The sequence below is a fragment of the Apis florea genome, unplaced genomic scaffold (genome assembly GCF_048593485.1).
Source record: "Apis florea isolate Af1SG1 unplaced genomic scaffold, ASM4859348v1 contig_3305_pilon, whole genome shotgun sequence".
Taxonomy (NCBI): domain Eukaryota; kingdom Metazoa; phylum Arthropoda; class Insecta; order Hymenoptera; family Apidae; genus Apis; species Apis florea.
This window is the reverse complement of record NW_028256735.1, coordinates 1-20,781: the sequence shown is the minus strand read 5'-3', so window position 1 is coordinate 20,781 and position 20,781 is coordinate 1. Positions and strand designations below refer to the sequence as shown.

The 20,781-nt window shown below is 29.4% G+C and overlaps 2 protein-coding genes across 3 annotated transcripts in view; one reads left to right on the top strand and one right to left on the bottom strand.

Moving 5' to 3' along the window:
- The window catches only part of LOC100863974 (uncharacterized), a 50,589-nt gene extending 31,073 nt beyond the window's left edge, over positions 1 to 19,516 (top strand). The window contains exons 2-12 of the mRNA XM_086911499.1: positions 10,509 to 10,683; positions 10,792 to 10,815; positions 11,654 to 11,769; positions 11,953 to 12,190; positions 12,342 to 15,398; positions 15,835 to 16,032; positions 16,329 to 17,037; positions 17,418 to 17,618; positions 18,330 to 18,464; positions 18,837 to 19,114; positions 19,190 to 19,516. Coding sequence (XP_086767625.1) covers positions 10,509 to 10,683; positions 10,792 to 10,815; positions 11,654 to 11,769; positions 11,953 to 12,190; positions 12,342 to 15,398; positions 15,835 to 16,032; positions 16,329 to 17,037; positions 17,418 to 17,618; positions 18,330 to 18,464; positions 18,837 to 19,114; positions 19,190 to 19,443 — 5,385 coding nt within the window. The 3' untranslated portion in view covers positions 19,444 to 19,516. The remainder of the gene's footprint in view (positions 1 to 10,508; positions 10,684 to 10,791; positions 10,816 to 11,653; positions 11,770 to 11,952; positions 12,191 to 12,341; positions 15,399 to 15,834; positions 16,033 to 16,328; positions 17,038 to 17,417; positions 17,619 to 18,329; positions 18,465 to 18,836; positions 19,115 to 19,189) is intronic.
- Positions 3,134 to 20,678, bottom strand: LOC100872464 (1-acyl-sn-glycerol-3-phosphate acyltransferase alpha). Of its 2 annotated transcripts, XM_086911504.1 has the most exons (6): positions 18,797 to 20,678; positions 18,608 to 18,709; positions 18,279 to 18,381; positions 3,833 to 4,148; positions 3,570 to 3,735; positions 3,134 to 3,491 (listed from the first exon to the last, which is right to left on the bottom strand). In XM_086911504.1, the coding sequence occupies exons 3-6, from the start codon at positions 18,368 to 18,370 to the stop codon at positions 3,334 to 3,336; spliced, it is 732 nt and encodes a 243-aa protein (XP_086767630.1). In that variant the 5' UTR covers positions 18,371 to 18,381; positions 18,608 to 18,709; positions 18,797 to 20,678; the 3' UTR covers positions 3,134 to 3,333. The 2 variants fall into 2 exon arrangements, with proteins under 2 accessions (XP_086767630.1, XP_003695684.1); XM_003695636.4 differs by lacking the exons at positions 18,279 to 18,381; positions 18,608 to 18,709; positions 18,797 to 20,678 and adding an exon at positions 4,679 to 7,757.
- Positions 20,679 to 20,781: the final 103 nt, after the last annotated feature.

Here is a 20,781-nt window from a genome sequence, read left to right as displayed (position 1 = left end):
CTTTTTTTATATATTTTTTTATTGAATTATTTTATATATGAATTATATAAATTTATTTAACATATGATGCGTATGAAAATTAATTAAAGTTAATTGAAATTCAAATTAAAATACATTTATTTAGAAATTGTTAATCAAAATTAATATAAAAGAATGCAAAAGTATTTAATATTTAATGATGGATAATAAGAGTAATAATAGTAAGATCATAATCATATATTAATATATTATCATATATTCAAAATCAAAAGTAAAGTTTAAATTTTATAAGTATAATTACTCGTATAATCTCATATGAACAATTCCAATTAAAACATATACAAGACAAATAATTTATTTTCATTGATTTGTTCTCATTTATTATTACAAGTTGTACACTTTTCAATATATTTTTCTATATTTATAAATTATAATTTATATTTATTAAAATTTTTTTTAAATAAATAAAACTATTATATGAAAAATTTTATTAATAAACTTTTTAATCATTTCATAACGTATGATTTAAATAATTAATTTAATAAATTATTAATTTAATAAATTTATTCAATTAATATATATGTGTGTATGTATATATAATTATATATGTAAATTATTAATCTTAAATTATAATATAATATAATTATAATGATATAATAATTTTAATTGAATAAAATGAATATTAAAAAACTTCTTTTCATTATTTTTCTTTTTTCATTTTTTTCATGTAAAGTTATATAACTAGCAAATAAATGCAAACAAATTTATACAAAATTTATATTGCAAACATTTTTTGCATTGAATAAAATTTCTAAGAAAATCTACTATAATTCATGATATGAATTTATGATTGTGAAATTACCTGAATTCAAAACAAGTAAATAATGAATATACATGATATTATATCTTACATAACAAAATAACAATTTTAGATTGCAACCTATTTCTCTAAATATTGGTAATTTTCCAAATCTGTATCGCAACTGTTCATATAAGGTATTTTATTGCTCTTGGTTCATATTATTTGTTTTTGCATATTTTCTGAAAATATTGTTTTGCAAATTGTTCTCAAAACAATTTTCAATTATATTAATATTCAAGAAATCACGATAAAATAAATTTTTTTCTATTAAAATAAAATTGGAGCTATTTTGCAATGTATGCAGCTGCATTGTTTTGTTGAAAAATATATTCAAGTTTGGAAATGTATTCTAGATGATTATTTTTTTTTCTTATCAAATATTTATTATTATCCATTTTTCCATTGAATATTTGTCTTTTCAAAATAAAAATCATGATACCATTCATTTGAATTTCTTCTCATTCGAAAATTTTCACTGTCATTTCACAAAAGTGAAGCGTTCTTTTTTGTGTTTCGCTGTTAATGAAGGTTTCTTCTTTTAATTTAAATCTTTTAATATTTCACTATCTTAATACACAATGAATATTTATATTAACACCAGTTTTCTTCATTATTTGTCTTCATTATTTGTCTTCATTATTCGTTAATTGAACACTATACGCAAAATAGCTCATTTATTCCGATCAAACAACAATGATGGTCATTATTTTCAACATCCTTCGAAAAATTATGTATTATTTTAAAACTTTTTTAAATTATTTTTAACACTGATAAACATTGTTCTTTTAATTCGAGAATCTATTTTAATTTTCAATCAATTTCTTTCCGAATTTCAGAAATTCAAATCTGTATAACGTAGTACTTCTATATTCTCACTCTTTGATAAATCACGAAATGAACAGAAAGTTTATAAACACTGAAATCATTGAACAATTTATAAACATACAGACACAACATATTGTCACGTTCTCCTATCTAGAAAATAGTTTTTGCTTATTGTACAAAAAATCTTGTAATATTGCGATTTATTTCCAATGATTTATTTCGCATACTCCAGGCTCATAATATCACGATAATATTTGTTAAAATAAAAATATAATAAATTTGTTAATAATAAATATGAAATTACATCATTAAGAAATTAAAAATAGCATGCATGCATACTTTATGTCACCTTCTCTAATTACAATCAAAATGAAACAAAATTTTTTTATATCCATTTATCATGATACGATTGCTATAATCTAAAACGTATTATGATTATAAGTATAAGATTATACTAGTGATTAAAAACGTTCAAAATGATATTTTGTGTTTTTTTTTTCAATAATTTATCAACATTAACTCCTATCAACCCTTTCATAAATTTAATATTTATATAGAAAAAAAACTTACCAGAATCAAATGTCTTTTTTCCCTTATCGTTAGATAACAAATAATAAAAAGAGAAGACAACTGGCATTGTTGTATTGTACGTTGAAAGGCATCTTTACTGTGGAAATATCCATAATTTAATATAAAATATTTTTAAAATTAATATATATATAATATGTATATAAATATTCACTTACCTATATATTATTTGTTAAATTATCTTTTTCTTCTTTTGTACGATTCATGAAATTATTAGTAATATTTCAAGCTTTCTCCGAGTTATCTCTATCTATAAATGTTACTTCACAAAACTTTTTATATGTTCTTATATCTTCTTAGACATATGTTATATTTTTTTTTTTTTTTCATTAAAATATTAATCTTATTTATTATAAAATATTTCATTTTATATTTCGATTTTGATTTTCTATTTCTCGTTTCTTAATTAATTATTTATTCCTTTGTCGTTATCTTTCTTACATTTTATCATATCAAACTTAAACTAATTTATCATATACAAGTCGTATAAATTTTAATAATCCATTATGTTAGACAGACCATTGTTCAATTTTATTATTTCTTACATAATCTTCGTTTCTTTTTCATTATTCTTTTTCAATATCTACTTCTTAGCCATTCTTCTCTTTAAAATAAATACTTACCCAGATCAAGGAAATATTTCATTTTTAATAGAAATATATAAACTCGCGTTTAATACAATATCTTTATTTTCTGTCGCATTTTCTCAGAAAATATATAAACTCTAAGAATGCAGGATATTAAAATATATTATAAACATTAAGATCGATAAAAAGAAGAAGATAATAGGCAAATCATTGTTATAACTTCTAGAAGAAGAGATCTATTCACATGATTCGAGTGCAATATAGGTATCCTCCTAAAGAGATCGAATTCTCATTTGATTGTTGATCTTGATTTTATTTTATCGTTTTATCGTTAAATTTAAAACATTGAATAAAATAATTATTATGCATCGCAGCATTCTTACAATACTGACATTCATTATCCGCTATAATTACAATTATACGATAATAAAAAATAACAATATCTAACTTATTTCAACTTATATATAACGTGATACTTTTTGTCGCTTTGATTTAAGAACTAATAGAATTATTTGAAGATTGCATTTCTCTATTAATTTCATTGAAAGCATCGATCATGATGCTTCGTGTTTTTTCCAACAAACTATCAACATCGTCAACCGTTAACCCTTTCGTCGATATTTCTGGCAATGCTTTTATAATAACTCGACCTTGAAATAACAGATCGTCAATGAATATTAATTTTTTTGAACGAAATAAACATTTGTACAGGAAAAACTTGTACTTACCAGATTCAAACTTCTTTTCCCTCTTAGATAGGAAATAATAGGAAGAGAAGATAACTGGTACTATTGGTAATTGAGCACGTATAGCAACGTGAAATGCGCCTTTCTTAAATGAATGTATCGTACCAGTACTGCGTCTCGTTCCTTCCGGATATATCCACAATTTGATCTATGCAGAAGACATTTTAAAAGCAATTAATATATATAATATATAACTATTCATTTACGTAACATTCCCGTACGTAAAACACATTTATTCAAGTTACATTGTTTTCTTTAATATAGTCGGTGGCGTTATTAAGAACAATTCGAGCCGAATCCGAGTTCATCCTGTCTATAAATATTAATCTACCAAGCCAAGCAGCTAAACCACATGGCCACAAATAGAAAATCTCTCGTTTCGCTATAGCTGTGCATTTATTCATTATTGGCCATATCTGATACATCCCCAAGAAATCTAAAAGACTTTGATGATTTGCTACTATTATATATGTTCTGTCTTGTTCCAATATTTCTCTTCCTCTTAATTCCCAACTTACTCCGATGATTTTAGTAATAGGAGCTACTGCCATTGCTAGTAATCTAAAATGATATTACATGTTATGACATTTATAAGTAAACTGTATCAATAGATACAAAATTTAATATAATAATTACATACAGCGTGTCAATATATTCGTAAGACATCTTAAAAGAATCGATTGTAAACAGGAATAAAAATTGAATAACACAGCATAATTTATTTATGTTATAATCAAGTTATAAGCAAGTTTAAGTTTATAAATATTAAATAAAATGAGATGGAGATAGTGTTATTCTACTTTTCCTCCGACAATACAAACTTTTTGAATTATTACTTAACAAATAAATAACTCAACCAAAACTTTTCTATTTTTGTTTTTGTTTTAATCTTTGAAATCGATCCTTTGAAGATTCTATCCACCTGTTAATTAATATCTCTACAGTTTAATAAATTTGTTCTACAATAAAATGAAAATTGACAGATAGTCGAACATTGGCGTGATAGAAAAAAAGATGACACGAAGAGATATAGACAGATATTCAAGGAAAGAAGTTTTAATCTCTAAAAAAAATAATAGATGATTACTAACCGTAAATTTTTCACGTTTCTTGGTCGAAATATAAAAATTGGAATTAAAAAAGCTGTAAATGTTGCTATGTGTAGAGTAAAGATGACGTATTTGAAATAATAACGAAAAGTTCTGCTCGTTTTGTATAAGATGCACGACATTACAAGAATAATGGCAACAAAGATCATCCCGAAATAATTCATCATCATTTTTTATGATCACAAAGATCGTCACGCACCAAAAGATTATATTTCTTCTATATTAGAGCACTTACACAAAATCAATAATCACGCTTCTTTACAATTAACAATTGCACTTTTACAGCCTCGATTGTGAGTAACAAACTTCTTTTTCGACAAAAATCATACTAAATTTTAAATTATATTAACCACACTAATTTAATTACTCTTCTTTCACTGTTTGATTTTTTCACTATTCTTCTTCTATTAAATATCTAACAATTTCTGTCGAGATATATATTTTTATTTGTATATATTTCACTTAATATACCTTCAACGACCAATCACAATTGAGTTAAGCTTTTTTATCAAATGTAACAGACACAGGCCAGAGTTCAAATTGTAAAATCATGCTTAAGAATTGATACGACGATGAATTATATTCTTTTTTTTAATACTAACATCTAAAAAATTTTAGAACGCGAATTATTCACGATTCGAGAAGTCGACAGAAAGTGAACAGAAAAATGGAAAACGCACATTATGCGCACAGTCGAGTGTTAAAGTTTATTATCTTTGTTTCACGTCAAATTGAACGATTTCGTAAAGAAATTTAAATACACTTTATATATTACAAATTGATCATTTAATTCAATCTCTCAAGATTCTTCTGGAGAATAGCTCAAAGTGTATCACATTCAATGCAAACGAATACTAAAAGGATTCTATTTATTAGAATGTGGAATGAGTTTACATGCACTTCGATGTGGCCTTGCTTTGGAGATATATATATCATAATTTTATAAATCTCTTTTATGTTAGATAACTGCAACACAGACGATCGTTTGGGCGGTCGTTAACTGAATCACGAATAAGTTGATCGTAACATCAAATCTTTTGTAAATAAGATTTATTTTATAAATAAAATATAATGAAATAATAATCATTAACGAATTAAAATTTATAAAATATGAATTAATAATGACGAAAGACAAAGTATTAGCAAAACGATATATCACAATTGTCTAAAAATTTATACAAAACGTGATCTATGAGTTTGACAATTCATAAAACGTTATATACAATCATTCGAACAATCGATCAATTCCTCAGAAGAAAAACGTACATACAAAAAAATTAGATACTTATTTAATTTTATTTCACATTATGTACAAATTTATCTTTTAGAATGTAAAAAATCATAAATCCATGAATATTTTAATAAGTGCAGGAATAGGAGAACAATCAGATCCAAAAAAAAAAAAAAAAAGAAACAAACATAAGTACATTCGAGATAAATATTCTACATTTTTGTATTAATTAATTTTTCAAAAAATATAAATAAGAAAATATAAATGGCCACACTTCCGTGAATTTTTCTCATTTCTACTTGTGATGCTTTTGTGATGCTAATGAGAAAAGATAAATAAATCAAGGAACGCCCATAAAGAATGGATCTTTATGAGCTCGCAACTTCCTCAATATTTTTTCCCGCTAATTCTTTATCTTGTAAATGCAACATGCGTTGTTTAACACATAATGAAGAAGTTTGGTCGTAATTTAAAATATTTCATGGAACAATTAATTTCAACAAAAATACAAAATATCAAACTTCAGATGACAATATATCAGAAATTTTTCTTTTTTTAAAATCTAGAAAAGTGCTTTAACGTTTATTTGAATTATTATATTTTTTACTTCAACGATCACGGTATTTCAACATTATCTAGAAAATGATACAAACAAACGAATATTCCGTATGAATCTTAATTATAAACTATTTAATTACAAACTAAACACTATTTATTATTTTTTTTTTCAATTAAATTAAAAACAGTTTTTGAAACGAACAAAGAACTATCACGAAGCGATCTGAATAATCAGAAATTGATCCAAGTTTATTCTATCGTAACTAATCATCTACAAAAATCAATATAAATTAAAATTCGAAAAACTTTTGAGCAAATTTTTTTCAAATTTGCAATTTTTAAAAGCAAACCAAATATATATATATATATATATGAATACTGAACTTTTATTTGTCAATAATTATTTGTCAAGACACTTTTGTTTGCGACAAACCAATCATCTCGTTCGAATTCAATTCAAACCAAACGATTCTAAAAAAAAAAAAAAAAAAAAAAGAAAAAAAATCATAAAAATCGCGAGAATTTTCCTCTACTGCGGAACGAGATCATCATCTTTTGCATAGCGATTTCCTTGCCTTCGTATACGTGACCATCTTGATAGGTGAGCGTTAACACGTGTGCAGCAGTTAACACGGGCAGAAACGGTGCAAAACGATACTTCTCGTGAAATCACGACATCGATAAACCCTTAACGGTGCATCTGGCTACGCGGAATTCCGGGCCGTAGGATTTTCAATTCGATTCACTCGGCAAACTGGCAATCTAATCTTATGTAGAACGCTTTTCATTCGATCCTGTTGCTCGATACACGATTTTAACGAACACACGTTGCTCTCCCTTCAGGAATCCGCATGACGATAGTGTTTACGATTAGATTAATCCGTTGTAGATTCACGGTGTTGATAAGCTTGTAACGCTTGATGGGAACGAAGTTTCGATGTGTGTTTGGTCAAGGTTCAATAGTAACTCGATAATGTAATTTGCCTTGATGGAGTTTAGTGTGATATGATATTAGAAGAGAGATGATTTGATCTTCTAACACATTCGGAAGAGACTTGAATCGATGTGTAGATTCGGATCGGTGTTTTGGTCAAAAGATTCTGATTAGAGGTGGATTATTTCTTTGATTGATATACAGGATTTTATTGAGAGTAAAATTTTCGCTCTTTTGTTCATATTCACGTTTTGATGTGGATTTTGATGGCTTTTAAATATATCATAGAGAGCGAGATTTTTAGGAAATATTTAAAAAAATTTAAGATCTATTAGAAGATATTATATTACAGGAAAAAATTGTTTAAAATCTTGTCCTTTATTTAAAAATGATGAATAAATAATGGTCGACGAGTTTACTTATCGAAATCGGAAATTTTCTTTGAAATACTTGATTGTATAAAGAATTATTTTTAGAAATTATACTATATCAATGTTAACTAATATACTATTATATTAATCTAAGATCTATCAGATCTTCAAAATAATATTATTGAAGACAATAATTGGAAAATTATCTAATATTTTGAACTTTGATTCTACTTCAATCTACAACGATTACAATTAAATATAACTCGTAATCAGGAAAATATTTCCTATCCTTTTTTATTCGATTGCCTTAACATTTCGAAACATCTTAAATAAAAATGATGTCTTATTTTTATTTAATTTTTTCTGTCTATGAAATATCTAAATTTTAATCACTGTTTCGAAATATATAACTTTATATATAACTAAATATAAACATAGACATAAGAATAATATAAATTATTAATAGTTAATAAAATAAATTATTATTACCGGATATAATAATTTTAATTAAGAAGCAAGATCAAACATCTTTTTCTTCGTCAATTTCACTCATTGTTAAAAAAAAAATAAAAATACAAATAATTTAATTATATTGATAATTTTTTCTTTTAAAAAAATCAATATCACAATTGCATAACTCTAAATAATTTTGCAAATTATTTTATTGAAAATAGAAAATTCGAAATCTAAGAATTTAAGAAATTAAGAACGAAAATTAAAAGATTCTGTGTTTTTTCCATATGGATTAATAACCGCATCGATTAATTTATATGCATCATATGTAACTGGTATTAAGAAAAAAAAAGAAAAAAAGAGTTACGTATTCCACATAATGAAATTCCAGATAATGATATTCAGCTTGCGTCAGAGCGTGTTCTTCAAGGATTCGGTTCTCCATTTTTAAAGGCAACGACCTCATCGTACACACTACCTTCTCCTCATCTTATGTGGCCATGAAGTTTCTATCATATCCATGAACATGAAATTATTTTTCATTCTCTATCAGTACGTAAATATCACATCAAATGGTGTTGAATCAACCCAAGATCAGATGTTAAAGGCTATCAAGACGACCTTCAATATTTTATAAGCATAATATATACTTCAATGATGGGATGAAGTGTACTAAGATAGAATACGACAAAACGATTATTATTAAAACAGAAAAGGTCCCATCAGTAATTATATATGTATCGACTAATAACATAAATTTTCAAATTAATTTTTTTCACACATTGTACGTTTATACAATATAAATTTGTTTTTATGTTACATATTTTAAAAAATAAATTTTAATGTTACTTCGATCGATTTTAATTTACTTAAAAATAGTAACAAATGCGAAAAAATAATACTATAATTGCTCGAGTAATCTTTCTCTTTTAAAAGAACGATCCTGAAACGTGTTCTTCAAATGTTTCCCTTTTTCACGTATCAACATCGATTCCATGATTTTTATGACAAATCTTGAATAGCAACGGACCATGACGTTTGGATTGGTCCATTAACCGAGCCTTGAAGCACATTCGTTCCTTTTTTTTTTTTTTCTTTGTTTACTTCGATTATGTATGCCATCGCGCGCATAAATTTTATTTCCTCGGAATTGGAATGTACTCTTAATCTCATTTTTTCGATTTCTTATAGGAGAATCATGATTGTTACGAGTGAATGTATCTTGAAATATCGTTTACACTTGTATGAATAAAAAACAATAAATTCGAATGTATAAATCATCAGATAAGATTTTATTAATTCTGTACTTGTAAAATCACCTTCGTTTCATAATTGGAACACTGCATTATATAATTATCTAAGATGAATAAAAATGAATAAAATATGTTATTTAATTTGTTCTTAAATCTTTATAGTGTAAATTGTAAAATGCATATATTTAATAAATGATTTAATCATGTTATCTCTATAACAATTATTAAAAAATGTGTAGCAATGTTAATACAATAATTAGAAATAACAATAAAATATTTGCTAAATTTTATATCGTAATATCTTAAATTATATAACAATTGAACCTACCAATTATAAATAAAAATTTAAAAATTGAATTATTCGATTTTAAATTTCACAGGCCATTGAACGAAGTGATATATTAAATTCTCTGTTCTCAGTCTCACCTGCTGTGTTCAACTTTGAAAACGTTCTTCCTTTTTTTCTCTCTCTCTCTCTCTCTCTCTATCTTTTTTTTCTTTTAACATTCCTCCCCAGCGTCAGTACCGTTACTGGTATTATTGTACACTTGATTAAATTTATTACGCATTCCGATTATTGAATCGTTGAATAACGATGATCAAGCAATAAATATATGCTCGATTTAAAAGAATAAATAATGAAAATTGCATTTTCCTCATAATTTTTTCACTTATTTAACGTGAATTTATAATAACTTATAGTAACGCGGTGCAAAAATTGTTGCAAGACTTAGAATAAATTCATATAATAAATATAAATTGAAAAATGCAATTGATCGTCCAACAATTTGGAAGCAAATAAGGAATTTCAAATAAAACTATCAAATTTATTTTTTATCAATCAAAGTTCGTAGAATAATAATAATTATCCTATGAAAATTTTTGAAATCGAAGATGCAATCGAATTTACAATCGTAGAATAAAACTCTGTTTTCAATAACAACTTTCTTTATCGATGAACAAATAATTCATAAGCTTTCGTTAATTTCATTTTCCTTTCTATCATTTATAGAACGATTATTATTTACCACAACGATCGACGACATGGTCCAGAGTTTCGCCTCAACAAATGAAAAAACAAAGGGGGAATACAACGTGGAAAGTCGGCAGTGCAATGTTAATTATCTCCGCTATGTTAGTATTAATCGCGGTTTTTGCAATTGCAGGGCTTGCGTTATGGATGGGAGGTATGCTCATAATTTATATTTTACCAATAAATATTTTATAATATAATATAGGAAATAATTAAAATAGATTAAAGTATATTTCTAAAAAAAAGATGAATTTTGTTTCAGCTCTCCGAACAGATTCAAAAAATGGTAAGCATTACATTTTATCATGTAAATCTAAAAAAAAAAAAAAAAGTATCATCATATAACGAAATATAAATTTTGAATATTTAATTACAATTATATCTAAAATTGTATTTTATATTATTTGTAACATATTCTATTTATAGAATTAAGATTTACATATTAAAATATATAAAAACTTTATCAATATATAATTCTGTGAAAATAAGAAAAAAAAATATCATACATATATTTATGTTTTATTAAAAATTTATAAGAAAAATACGAAATAAGTTAGTTTTTATTGAATATAAGTAAATCATCAGTTAACATTATTAGTTAATAATATAAGCCATATTATTTATAATATACAAAGTCAACAAATTTTTCATATTTTTTATACAAATATATTATACAAGCAAGAAAATTTATTGCTTATGTTTATATAGATGTATAGATTGTTATTTCTTCTTATATTTTTTTATTATTTAATTCCAATTAAAAATTCATTTTCTACTTAAAAGATAATAAAAATAAAAAAAATTCGCAAATTAATTTGTTTTATGTTTAAGTTTTATCAATAAATCGATAACATATATCTTTCTCTATCTCAATCTATTAAATAAAAAATCAATCCGTTATCATTTCGTATTTTTGTTATAATTTTTTAATAAAGCATTTACAAACCTATAATTAGTTTTTTTCTATCTACAGTTAAGTTTCGCAGAAAAAACTGGAATATTTTGTATAAATATAGATTATGTTATCATTTGCATATTATCATAAACATAGATTTATTACAAAATTTTTAATAATAAATAGATTCTTGAATATCGATAATATTGATCGGATATAATATTTTCAGCGATCGTTGGATTCTCCTGCAGTTTCAGGGTGGCTAAGGGTGAAAAGTATAATCCAATGTTGAAATTAAATACCAGTATGGTGTTTCGCGAAAAGGAACGCAAATATAAAAATATAGTAAGTGTATTGATCACTATAATAATTTAAAAATTTAAAATTGAAATAATCAAACCAAAAAAAAATTAACGAAATAATAATAAAAAAAAGAACAGTAACAAATTACTTAATACACGTTCAAACTTTTTTTAGATTTAAAAATTGATTAATAAATTGATCAACAAATTACTGATATATTTCCAGTTCGAACTATTATTTAGAAGAAGCGTGTTGGGCACCGCTTACAAGCAAACGATCATAGACAAATTTGAAAACGGTATATTAAAAGTGTTCTTCAGGATATATCTGAACAGAAGAAAAATACCACGATCGATCACGAATATCGAGGATACGATCGAAGATATTATCGTGAAAGAGACGTACTCATCGTCCTCTTTATTCAAGGACATGGAACTGGATCTCACTAGTATATCGATAAAAAGTGAGCATAATATTTTGTAAGAGAAATCATATTCCCTGAATATGATTAGACGAATTTTAAATTAAAAATTAAAATCACTCGAAAATCAATCAATAAATGCCTGCCAAAAAATAACGTATATTCATTACAATTAATTTCCAAATTATTTCAGGAATAAGCCAAGAAGTGCCAGGAAATCAGAAGCAAACTCAACAAAAAAGCGCGATGATCACGAAGAACGGTCTTCTTCGACCGAACAGGAACAGTTCATTGATCACCAGCTCGAAACCAAAATCCAAACCGACCAAGATCGAATCAATCGAGCCTGACATCGATTTCACCAACATACCAACTATCCAAGGAACCTACAAAGCCGAAAAAGTGAACGTCACGTCATCTTCAAACAAAACGAATTCCGCCCAAGAAACTGCGAAAGCTCAATCCGAAACGAGGAATAATACCAAGGTGTCGTTACCTCAGGAACAAAGTACGAACAAATCAATTATCGTGAAAAACAGCACCGAAACGAGTCAAAACGTGACGCAAACAGTGACCGACAAAATGAACGAAAAACTTAATTATACCGTGCACGATGAATCGTTTAGCAATGTTCATTCACAGTCTTCTAAGAAAGTCATTACGTCCACCGCTTCCACGATCAAGACGGAAGACCAAGACGTCTTCAAAGATTTTCGCAATCCCGATTTCGAAACTTCGCCGTGGAAACCTATCATACCTGGATATATTAACACAGAGTTAAAATTATTGCCGGACAACGTTGAAAAGACGAATTACAAAACTGAAACCAACTACAAGGTAAATTATACCAACACCAATGTCGGAGACGTGGTTTCCGACACGTCCATGAAGACACCCCAGTACAGCGTCCAAAGGGAAATACCTGAAATACCGACCAAACCTTCTGAACCGTTGGCAATGTTAAACTCGTACGCGGACGTTCCCGGGATGAGCACATTCGATATCAGAGACACCGATTTCCCACGAGACAGGATCGTCCCTCAAGAAATGGTGAATTTCAGAGTGAACGGAAAATTTAAGAACAAAATTCCAGGATTGTTAGAGGATGGACAGATGTTCACGGAATCCTCGCCACTCGAACTGGACGACAAGAGGCCGGACATAGAGGTTTCCGGCCAATTGCCGTCCGAAACTTACGACATCAAACTTCGAACGTCCTCCAAACCTTTTGGATTTTCTTCTTCTCAACCTTTGGAATTTTCTTCCACGAAACCTCATCCGTCCACGAACGAGAATGAAACCGGTTGGAGAGTTCCTGGCTCGTTAATCATGGATACTGGGTACGAAGAATCGGTTAAGCAAGATGACGGTGGTGTTAACGATTCTATTAAAACGAGTAAGAAGAAGATGGATCAAAGTACCGCGAAGGATAAAGAAAGCTCGGATAATCTTTTGCTTTCGGTCAGTACTTCAAAATGGCCGGTTCAAATGGATTACGAGGAATCGACGACGAAAGTGTCGGGTGTTGGGGTTGCGGAGCCGGTTCCGGATGTGGACGTTGAATTGGAACCGAGAAATCGTTATTCGGGGGTCCAGGCCGTGGATAAACAGCAGAATGACGCTTTGAAGGATAGAAAAGTTGATAAAAATGGGCAAGAGCCGATATATACCAGCTACAAGACCCCCGATTTGAACGGAGCTGGAATGAGGCCGAGTTTAATCGAGGGTTCCGGCACCCTGAAACCGTTCAGGCACACGATACCCGTGGACAAAATTACATCTGTCGTTGATTACAGTAAGAACGACGAAGAGGGGTCGTTAAAGCAAGAAATAAACACTGTGACGGACAGTATAATAAATCAAGAAGAGAGATTCACCGAGGCTAGTCGATTAAACGTAAACTCAACCAGCAAAGGAAATGGCAAGGAGGCAGCAATCAAGATTCTTCCAGAAAATTTGAAGGAGATCGTAGAATTGGAAACTTTCAAAAATGTTCGGAATAACGATTCCGAAATGGTTATCAGTTCTTCTACGAAGAATTCGAGGATCGAGGAACAGGGAGGAACGCGTCCAATCGAATTAAATACGGAGAGTATAATAGACGATGAGAAGTTGCTGAAGTTGAGCACAACGGAAGTTTATTCGGAGATGATACATCCGTTGTACAATAACGTTGATAAATTAGTCGTAAGAAACGAAGGGAACAAAGAGAGATTAACGTCCAACATTTCGAGGAATTCCACCTTCATCGAGATCGACACGTTGAAGCACACGCCAGGCGAGGACGAAGAGGACAACGATGGCTCCTCCAAGGATAAATCATCGACGAAGAACGAAGGATTTCTCAATGGAACTGTAAGTCGACCGCACAATTCCCTCGAAACGCGAAAGAAGATTTACAACGACACCTTGAAAGCTTACGTGGTGGAAAATTTAGTTACTCTTGCGCCTGCCAAGAGCAACACAGGAATCGGCAGGCCCGTACGACCAAGACCTAAGACCGAGCAAGGTTCCCCCGACGATTCCGAACTCCTGGACCGATTATTTCGCGCGCCCAGCCGGGACAGAAACACGACGAAACGCGATTCGTCCAACGGTCGAGACTCCATCGTCTTTCAATCAACGGACAACAAGGGGAAAAACTCAAATAAGGAACGTCCTAAGATAGAACAAATCGTGGAAGTGGTGACATCGATCAGCACCAAAGTGTCCTCGAATTTTAAAGGAAATCCCGTCGTGTTGAAGTTCGTCGTTACCAACTCGACCTCCCTTCCAGTTATACATTCGGAATCGCATGGAGAACAAGTGCCATCCTCGCAGATATCAGTGCCCGAGCAACTCTCTGAGGCCAGCAAGGAAGAAAATCGATCGTTCGGAGATAGAGTTTCGAACAAGAATCCATCTTTAACGTCGGATAGAAAAATATCAACGATCGAGGAGAATAGATCCCTTTTGGAGAGATTGAAGCAATTCGCGGAGATTGGAGCGGGAAATGAGGCTGTAAAGGGGAAAGATAATTCCAAATCTCATGGGAGTTCGAATATCGAACAGGAAGATCATCGGCCGTTGCCCGATTTCGAGAAATTGAAACAGATCGCAGATATCGCGACAGGGAATGAAACTTTGATGGATTCTAGCGCGGGGTTTACAATGACACGCGATGGCGTCGAAATATTAACGAAAATCTTGAATAAAATGGAAGATCGTACCGATAAAATGATCTCCACTACCGAAGAAAATTTCGAAGCTGGTAAGTTTTTTTAAATCGTTCTGATAAATTATTTATCATCAATTAACACGATGGAATTAATTTCAAAAAAAAAAAAAAAATGTCAACTGATAATGATAATTACAGTTAAGGATAAACATAAAATGAAATAAACATTCGAAATTAATTTTAATATACATTTATAATAGAGAGTTGCCAGACAGTTTTAATATTCAATATGTTAATGATTAATATTGCGTCGATTTATATCTTATATTTACAATTCTCTTGAACTCTACTTTTTAATATTTTTAATCCCAAACATGTTCATATCCTTTTTTTAATCATAAATATTTAAACCTATATAAGTGGTTATGGATTGGAATTCTGCGAATATCGAAGAATTATTTCATTATTGAGTTGTTGACGATTTTATTCGTGATTTAAGATTCTCAAGCAATATCTCGCGTTCTTTCAGATCATTGTTCCGGTTTCCAATGCAGAGATGGGAAATGCCTGTCTTCTAGCGGTAGATGTAACATGTTAGGTGAATGCTCGAATTCAGAGGACGAATTGAATTGTACCTGCGCTGACTTTTTAAAAGCGCAACTCCTGCATCAAAAGATTTGTGACGGCGTGGCAGATTGTTGGGATTATTCGGACGAAACCGATTGTGGTACTCGTCGATCGTTTATAAATAAATATAAACTGTGAATATTGGAAAATGCAAATTTTTGTTCATAATCATCTGGAAGTCATAACACATTTTATGATTGAAAAAGAACAACAGAATAAATCTGCATGCAAAAAAAATGCTTAAGATTATTGGAATATTTAATAAATTTAAAATGAATATACGTATATAAAAAAAGAAATGCTTCGATAAATAATCATTTTAAATAAACTAAATGCGAAATTTAATCGCTACTTCGAGCTTGCTAAAAATTCAATTTTAATTTGTTCAATTGTTAGATTGGTGCGAAGAGGGACAATTCGTTTGCGGCAACAGTCGAACCTGCATAAACCAAGACAAAGTTTGCAACGGTTATACAGACTGTCCAGGTGGGGAGGACGAGAAGAAATGCGCGGCGCTGATAGAAGACGATTCAACGTTAAATTACGAAGGAACGGGTACCTTTGCCAAGGACGATAATAATCCAGGGACCATCGTAACCGAAGATGAACATCCATCATCTCAAGGACACCTTTCAGAAGTAGAATCCACCACTGACAAGGACATCCTCCTTTACGATCAAGAAGCGGTGGAATCCTCCATTCTAGAGTCAACCACTTTGCACGCCTCGTTCCAAGATGATATTCGATTAGAAAAAATCGTAAGCACCAAGGATGAATCGATGATGAAAGAGAAAACGTTTCTTAATAATCGTGAACGTGTTAACGGTAGTAGTACGATCCTCGTCTCCGGAAGAGAAATATCGTCGAACGCGAAGAACATCTTGCCGCATGAAAACTCGATCCATTTGAGCGCGAAAAATGCATCGATGATAAATTCGAAAAAGGAAATCAATAATTACAACGAAAAAGGTTACTTGAATATCAGGAAGAATGGGAAATGGGGGAAATTGTGTTTGAACGGAATGGATCATCTCTTGCAAGAAAGACAAACTGCTTGGACTATCGAAGACCTCGGCAGAGCTGTTTGTAAGGCGATTACGTATCAGTAAGTATTTCATAATAATTCTTATATATCTTGCCAAAGTATTCTTTTCGCTATGTTTGTAGCTAAAAGAAATTTTATTCCATATAATATAAATAAATGAAGAAGATCGAGTTCGAAGATTCTTCGATATTTTCGAATCAAAATATCCTTCAATAATTGTACTTCTGATAGTGATTTTTAGAATTCTAACATTCCAAATTTCTATGTTCTTTAAAATGATGTAAAAAAGAATGTATTTTTTTTTTTGAAGTTTGTACCTTTTCGTTTACCTTTTTGTTTTATTTAAATATCTATAATACCGCGTTTAAATAAAACGAACAATTCTTCAAATTAATAATGAAAAATGCAATGAATATATTATCGATGTAAACATTTTTCAGAGATTACGAATCCGTGGAAAAAGTGTTGGACGAAAATCCAACGTCTGGAAGATCGTATTATACACTCTCCTATAGCGAGAAACCCGTCGATAAAAGGATATTGACTTTCAAACCTTCGAAATGCCCGAGTGGCGAGGTCCTCAGGGTCAAGTGCAAGAACCTTGAGTGCGGTATAAGAACGCAGGCACCATCGCAAGCCAGGTACACATTCACTGAACCAGTTTCTCATAATTATACACGTTGGCCAGATCGTTTGCAAAACAATCTGTATAGAAATCCAACCGAGTATAATATAACTTGTACGCCACCACGATAACAATATATCGATGGCAAAAAAATTTACGAACCATCTGCATAAAATTAAAATTATCCTGATCTTTATCATTCCAGATAAATAACTATACCGTGATATATACATAATCATAAATTTTTATCGAAACACGAGAAATATTGCGTTAAATCTATCGGCAAACTTAACCGCTTTTTCTTTTTTTCATGATGTAATGATAAATTTGAAGATAATGATTATTATAAAAAAAATTGATTTATAATTTGGAATTATCCACCTCCTTTTTTTTCATAATTATGATAAATTGCGTTTTTTATTCGATTTAAATAAATGATTGAGGTGTTGTTGAATTATGTATTATCTTTAGAATATGTTTTAATTAAGCTTGAGAATTAAACGAAATCTTGTGAACAAATAATAATATTCGAATTTGAATATGATTGAATATAATGCAAATCATTTGTATAAAAAGAAATCTTAAATAAGTTAGAAATTATTGAGAAAAAAATATAAACGTGTTTAGTTTTAAAACATATATATATATATTGCAATAAAAGCATGAATGTGCATACTCGTTTAAGATGTATACATTGAAACAGGTCGAATGTTTCACGACGTTCCAGGATAGTTGGCGGTGGTAGCTCTTCAGCTGGAAGTTGGCCATGGCAAGTTGCTCTGTACAAAGAAGGTGATTATCAATGTGGAGGGGCTCTCATCAATGAAAAATGGATTTTATCCGCAGCACATTGTTTTTATCAGTGAGTAAATAAATAATAACAACGTACTATTACGAAAATAAAAGAAGATATAAATTAAATAATATGAAACTTAAATAAAATCAATATTGTCTTTTTTATTATTTTTTATTTATTTTTATTTATTACTTAATTATTATACTTACTCGAATATACCTTCTTGTTATACAACTTTTATTAGAGAATATCAATAAAAAAGAATCTTCCATTATCATTTATCAATTTATTAAAACTTTTCTCTCGTTAATCTGAAAATAAAATATTCATATATCATATTAGTTTCTAAGAAACATGTCAGAACCGATAAAAAAAAAAGAAAGAATTCAAAAACTAACAATCAAATAGTTCAATAAACTATTTCAACATTTGTCGCAGTGCTCAAGACGAATATTGGGTGGCGAGAATCGGTGCAACCCGCAGAGGAAGTTTTCCAAGTCCGTACGAGCAAGTATTACGTTTGGATCACGTATCTCTGCATCCTGATTACATCGACAATGGGTTTATAAACGATATAGCGATGTTGAGACTCGAAAAACCAGTAATCTTCAGCGACTACGTTCGACCAGTATGTCTTCCACAATCAGAGCCAAAAAGTGGTACTACGTGCACTGTGACTGGTTGGGGACAATTATTCGAAATTGGAAGAATATTCCGTAAATACAATTATTTGTTGGATATTTAGAGTATTTATAAAAATATGTGGATTAATAAAATATTCTTTTGAACAGCGGATACCCTGCAAGAGGTACAACTTCCTGTGATCTCGACGGAAGAGTGTCGAAGGAAAACATTATTCATTCCATTATACAGAATTACACCGGGAATGCTTTGTGCTGGATTGAAAGATGGCGGAAGAGATGCTTGTTTGGGAGACAGTGGTGGACCCTTGGTTTGTTCTGGATCAGACAACAAGTACACTCTTCACGGTAAGAAATTTTTATATCTAATATCAATAATATATCAAATTACGAATAAATATTAATTTGTCATTTTAAAAAGACTGTTAAAAAGTAAATTATTGTTTACATTAAAAAATAAATGAAACAAATCTAAAAGCAACAAATCTTCTTTTACATGCAATATTCAGTATAGAATAGATAATATAAGGATAGGTAGAGGATACTTACATTATCATCAGGATTCAGAACAGAAATACGTACAAATATAATTGAATTGCATGTTTTAGGAATATTTTATAAAATTTAGAAGAATGAAAGAATAAATTCGACAAACAAATCTTCGATAATATCGTTTTTTGATAAAATATTTAAAAATTCCTTTTCATTTCCTTCGAAGTTATACTTTCAATTGCCTAGAGATATGTTTTAAAGCTGAAAATATAAGAGCTATATTTTTGATGAAAGATTGGCATCAAATTACATTGCAATTTTGAAAGAAAAATGATAAAAATATGTTTTTTGAATAATATCTCATACTTTGTGATGAACGAAAGCAAAAAGTAGACAAATACAACAAATAGCAAGAAAAAGACAGATAAGTAAAAACTTGAAAATCAACGCCAATTGTACAGTGCATGTACAGATGAAATTAATATAAATAAGAAGAGATAATGATACAACAAGAATAGGAATAAAGACAGGTATTATAGTCACCTTTTGATCATCAAAAACATTTCTCTAAATACACAATAGATTAAATATTAAGGATCGATGTCATCTTTTAATCCTATTAATCTTATAACACAAAGTAAAAACAAGAAGAGCATCTAATGAAGTACAAAGACAGGAATAGAATACAAATTTGGAAATTAGCACTATTTCCATACAGTTAGAAAAAAACAATGTACAGACGAGAAACAGATAAACGCGATATTTTATGGAACTATTTGTCAAAAGTTCTGAGATACCAACATAAAAACATCAGAGCTGCGCCATCTAACGTAGCATATTTTAATTGGAAAACAATATTATCACTCAAAGATATAAAGAAAAAAATATAAAAAGATATAAAAAAAAAATTAAACTTTATAATATTCAAGGCTGAAACAAGATTATTCATTACATTCATGAATAAAAAATTCTATTTACGAAAAATATCTTCACGCACGCAGCCAATTAGCTCATATTATTTGCTATAAGATATATAATTGTATCACCGATATTAGCTGTACAATGACATAATTATATATTGTATATTAAATAATATGATTTCCCAGGTCTCACCGCTTGGAGGTTGCTGCGAATTGGAGACCCACCCTGACCACGCCGTCCCATCCACCCTCCTTTTATACGAGAATTTATTATTCACAAATTATAAATAAAATATCCTTTCGCTGTACGTTTGCAAAACGTTCAAACGT

Excerpts from the sequence above, each read along its gene's own strand:
- LOC100872464 (XM_003695636.4), bottom strand. The coding sequence starts at position 4,866 with ATGATGATGAATTATTTCGGGATGATCTTTGTTGCCATTATTCTTGTA. Across the intron at positions 4,149-4,678 it reads AGAAACGTGAAAAATTTACG|ATTACTAGCAATGGCAGTAG; the intron begins GTTAGTAATCAT and ends ATATCATTTTAG. Across the intron at positions 3,492-3,569 it reads GGAAAAGAAGTTTGAATCTG|GTCGAGTTATTATAAAAGCA; the intron begins GTAAGTACAAGT and ends TGTTATTTCAAG.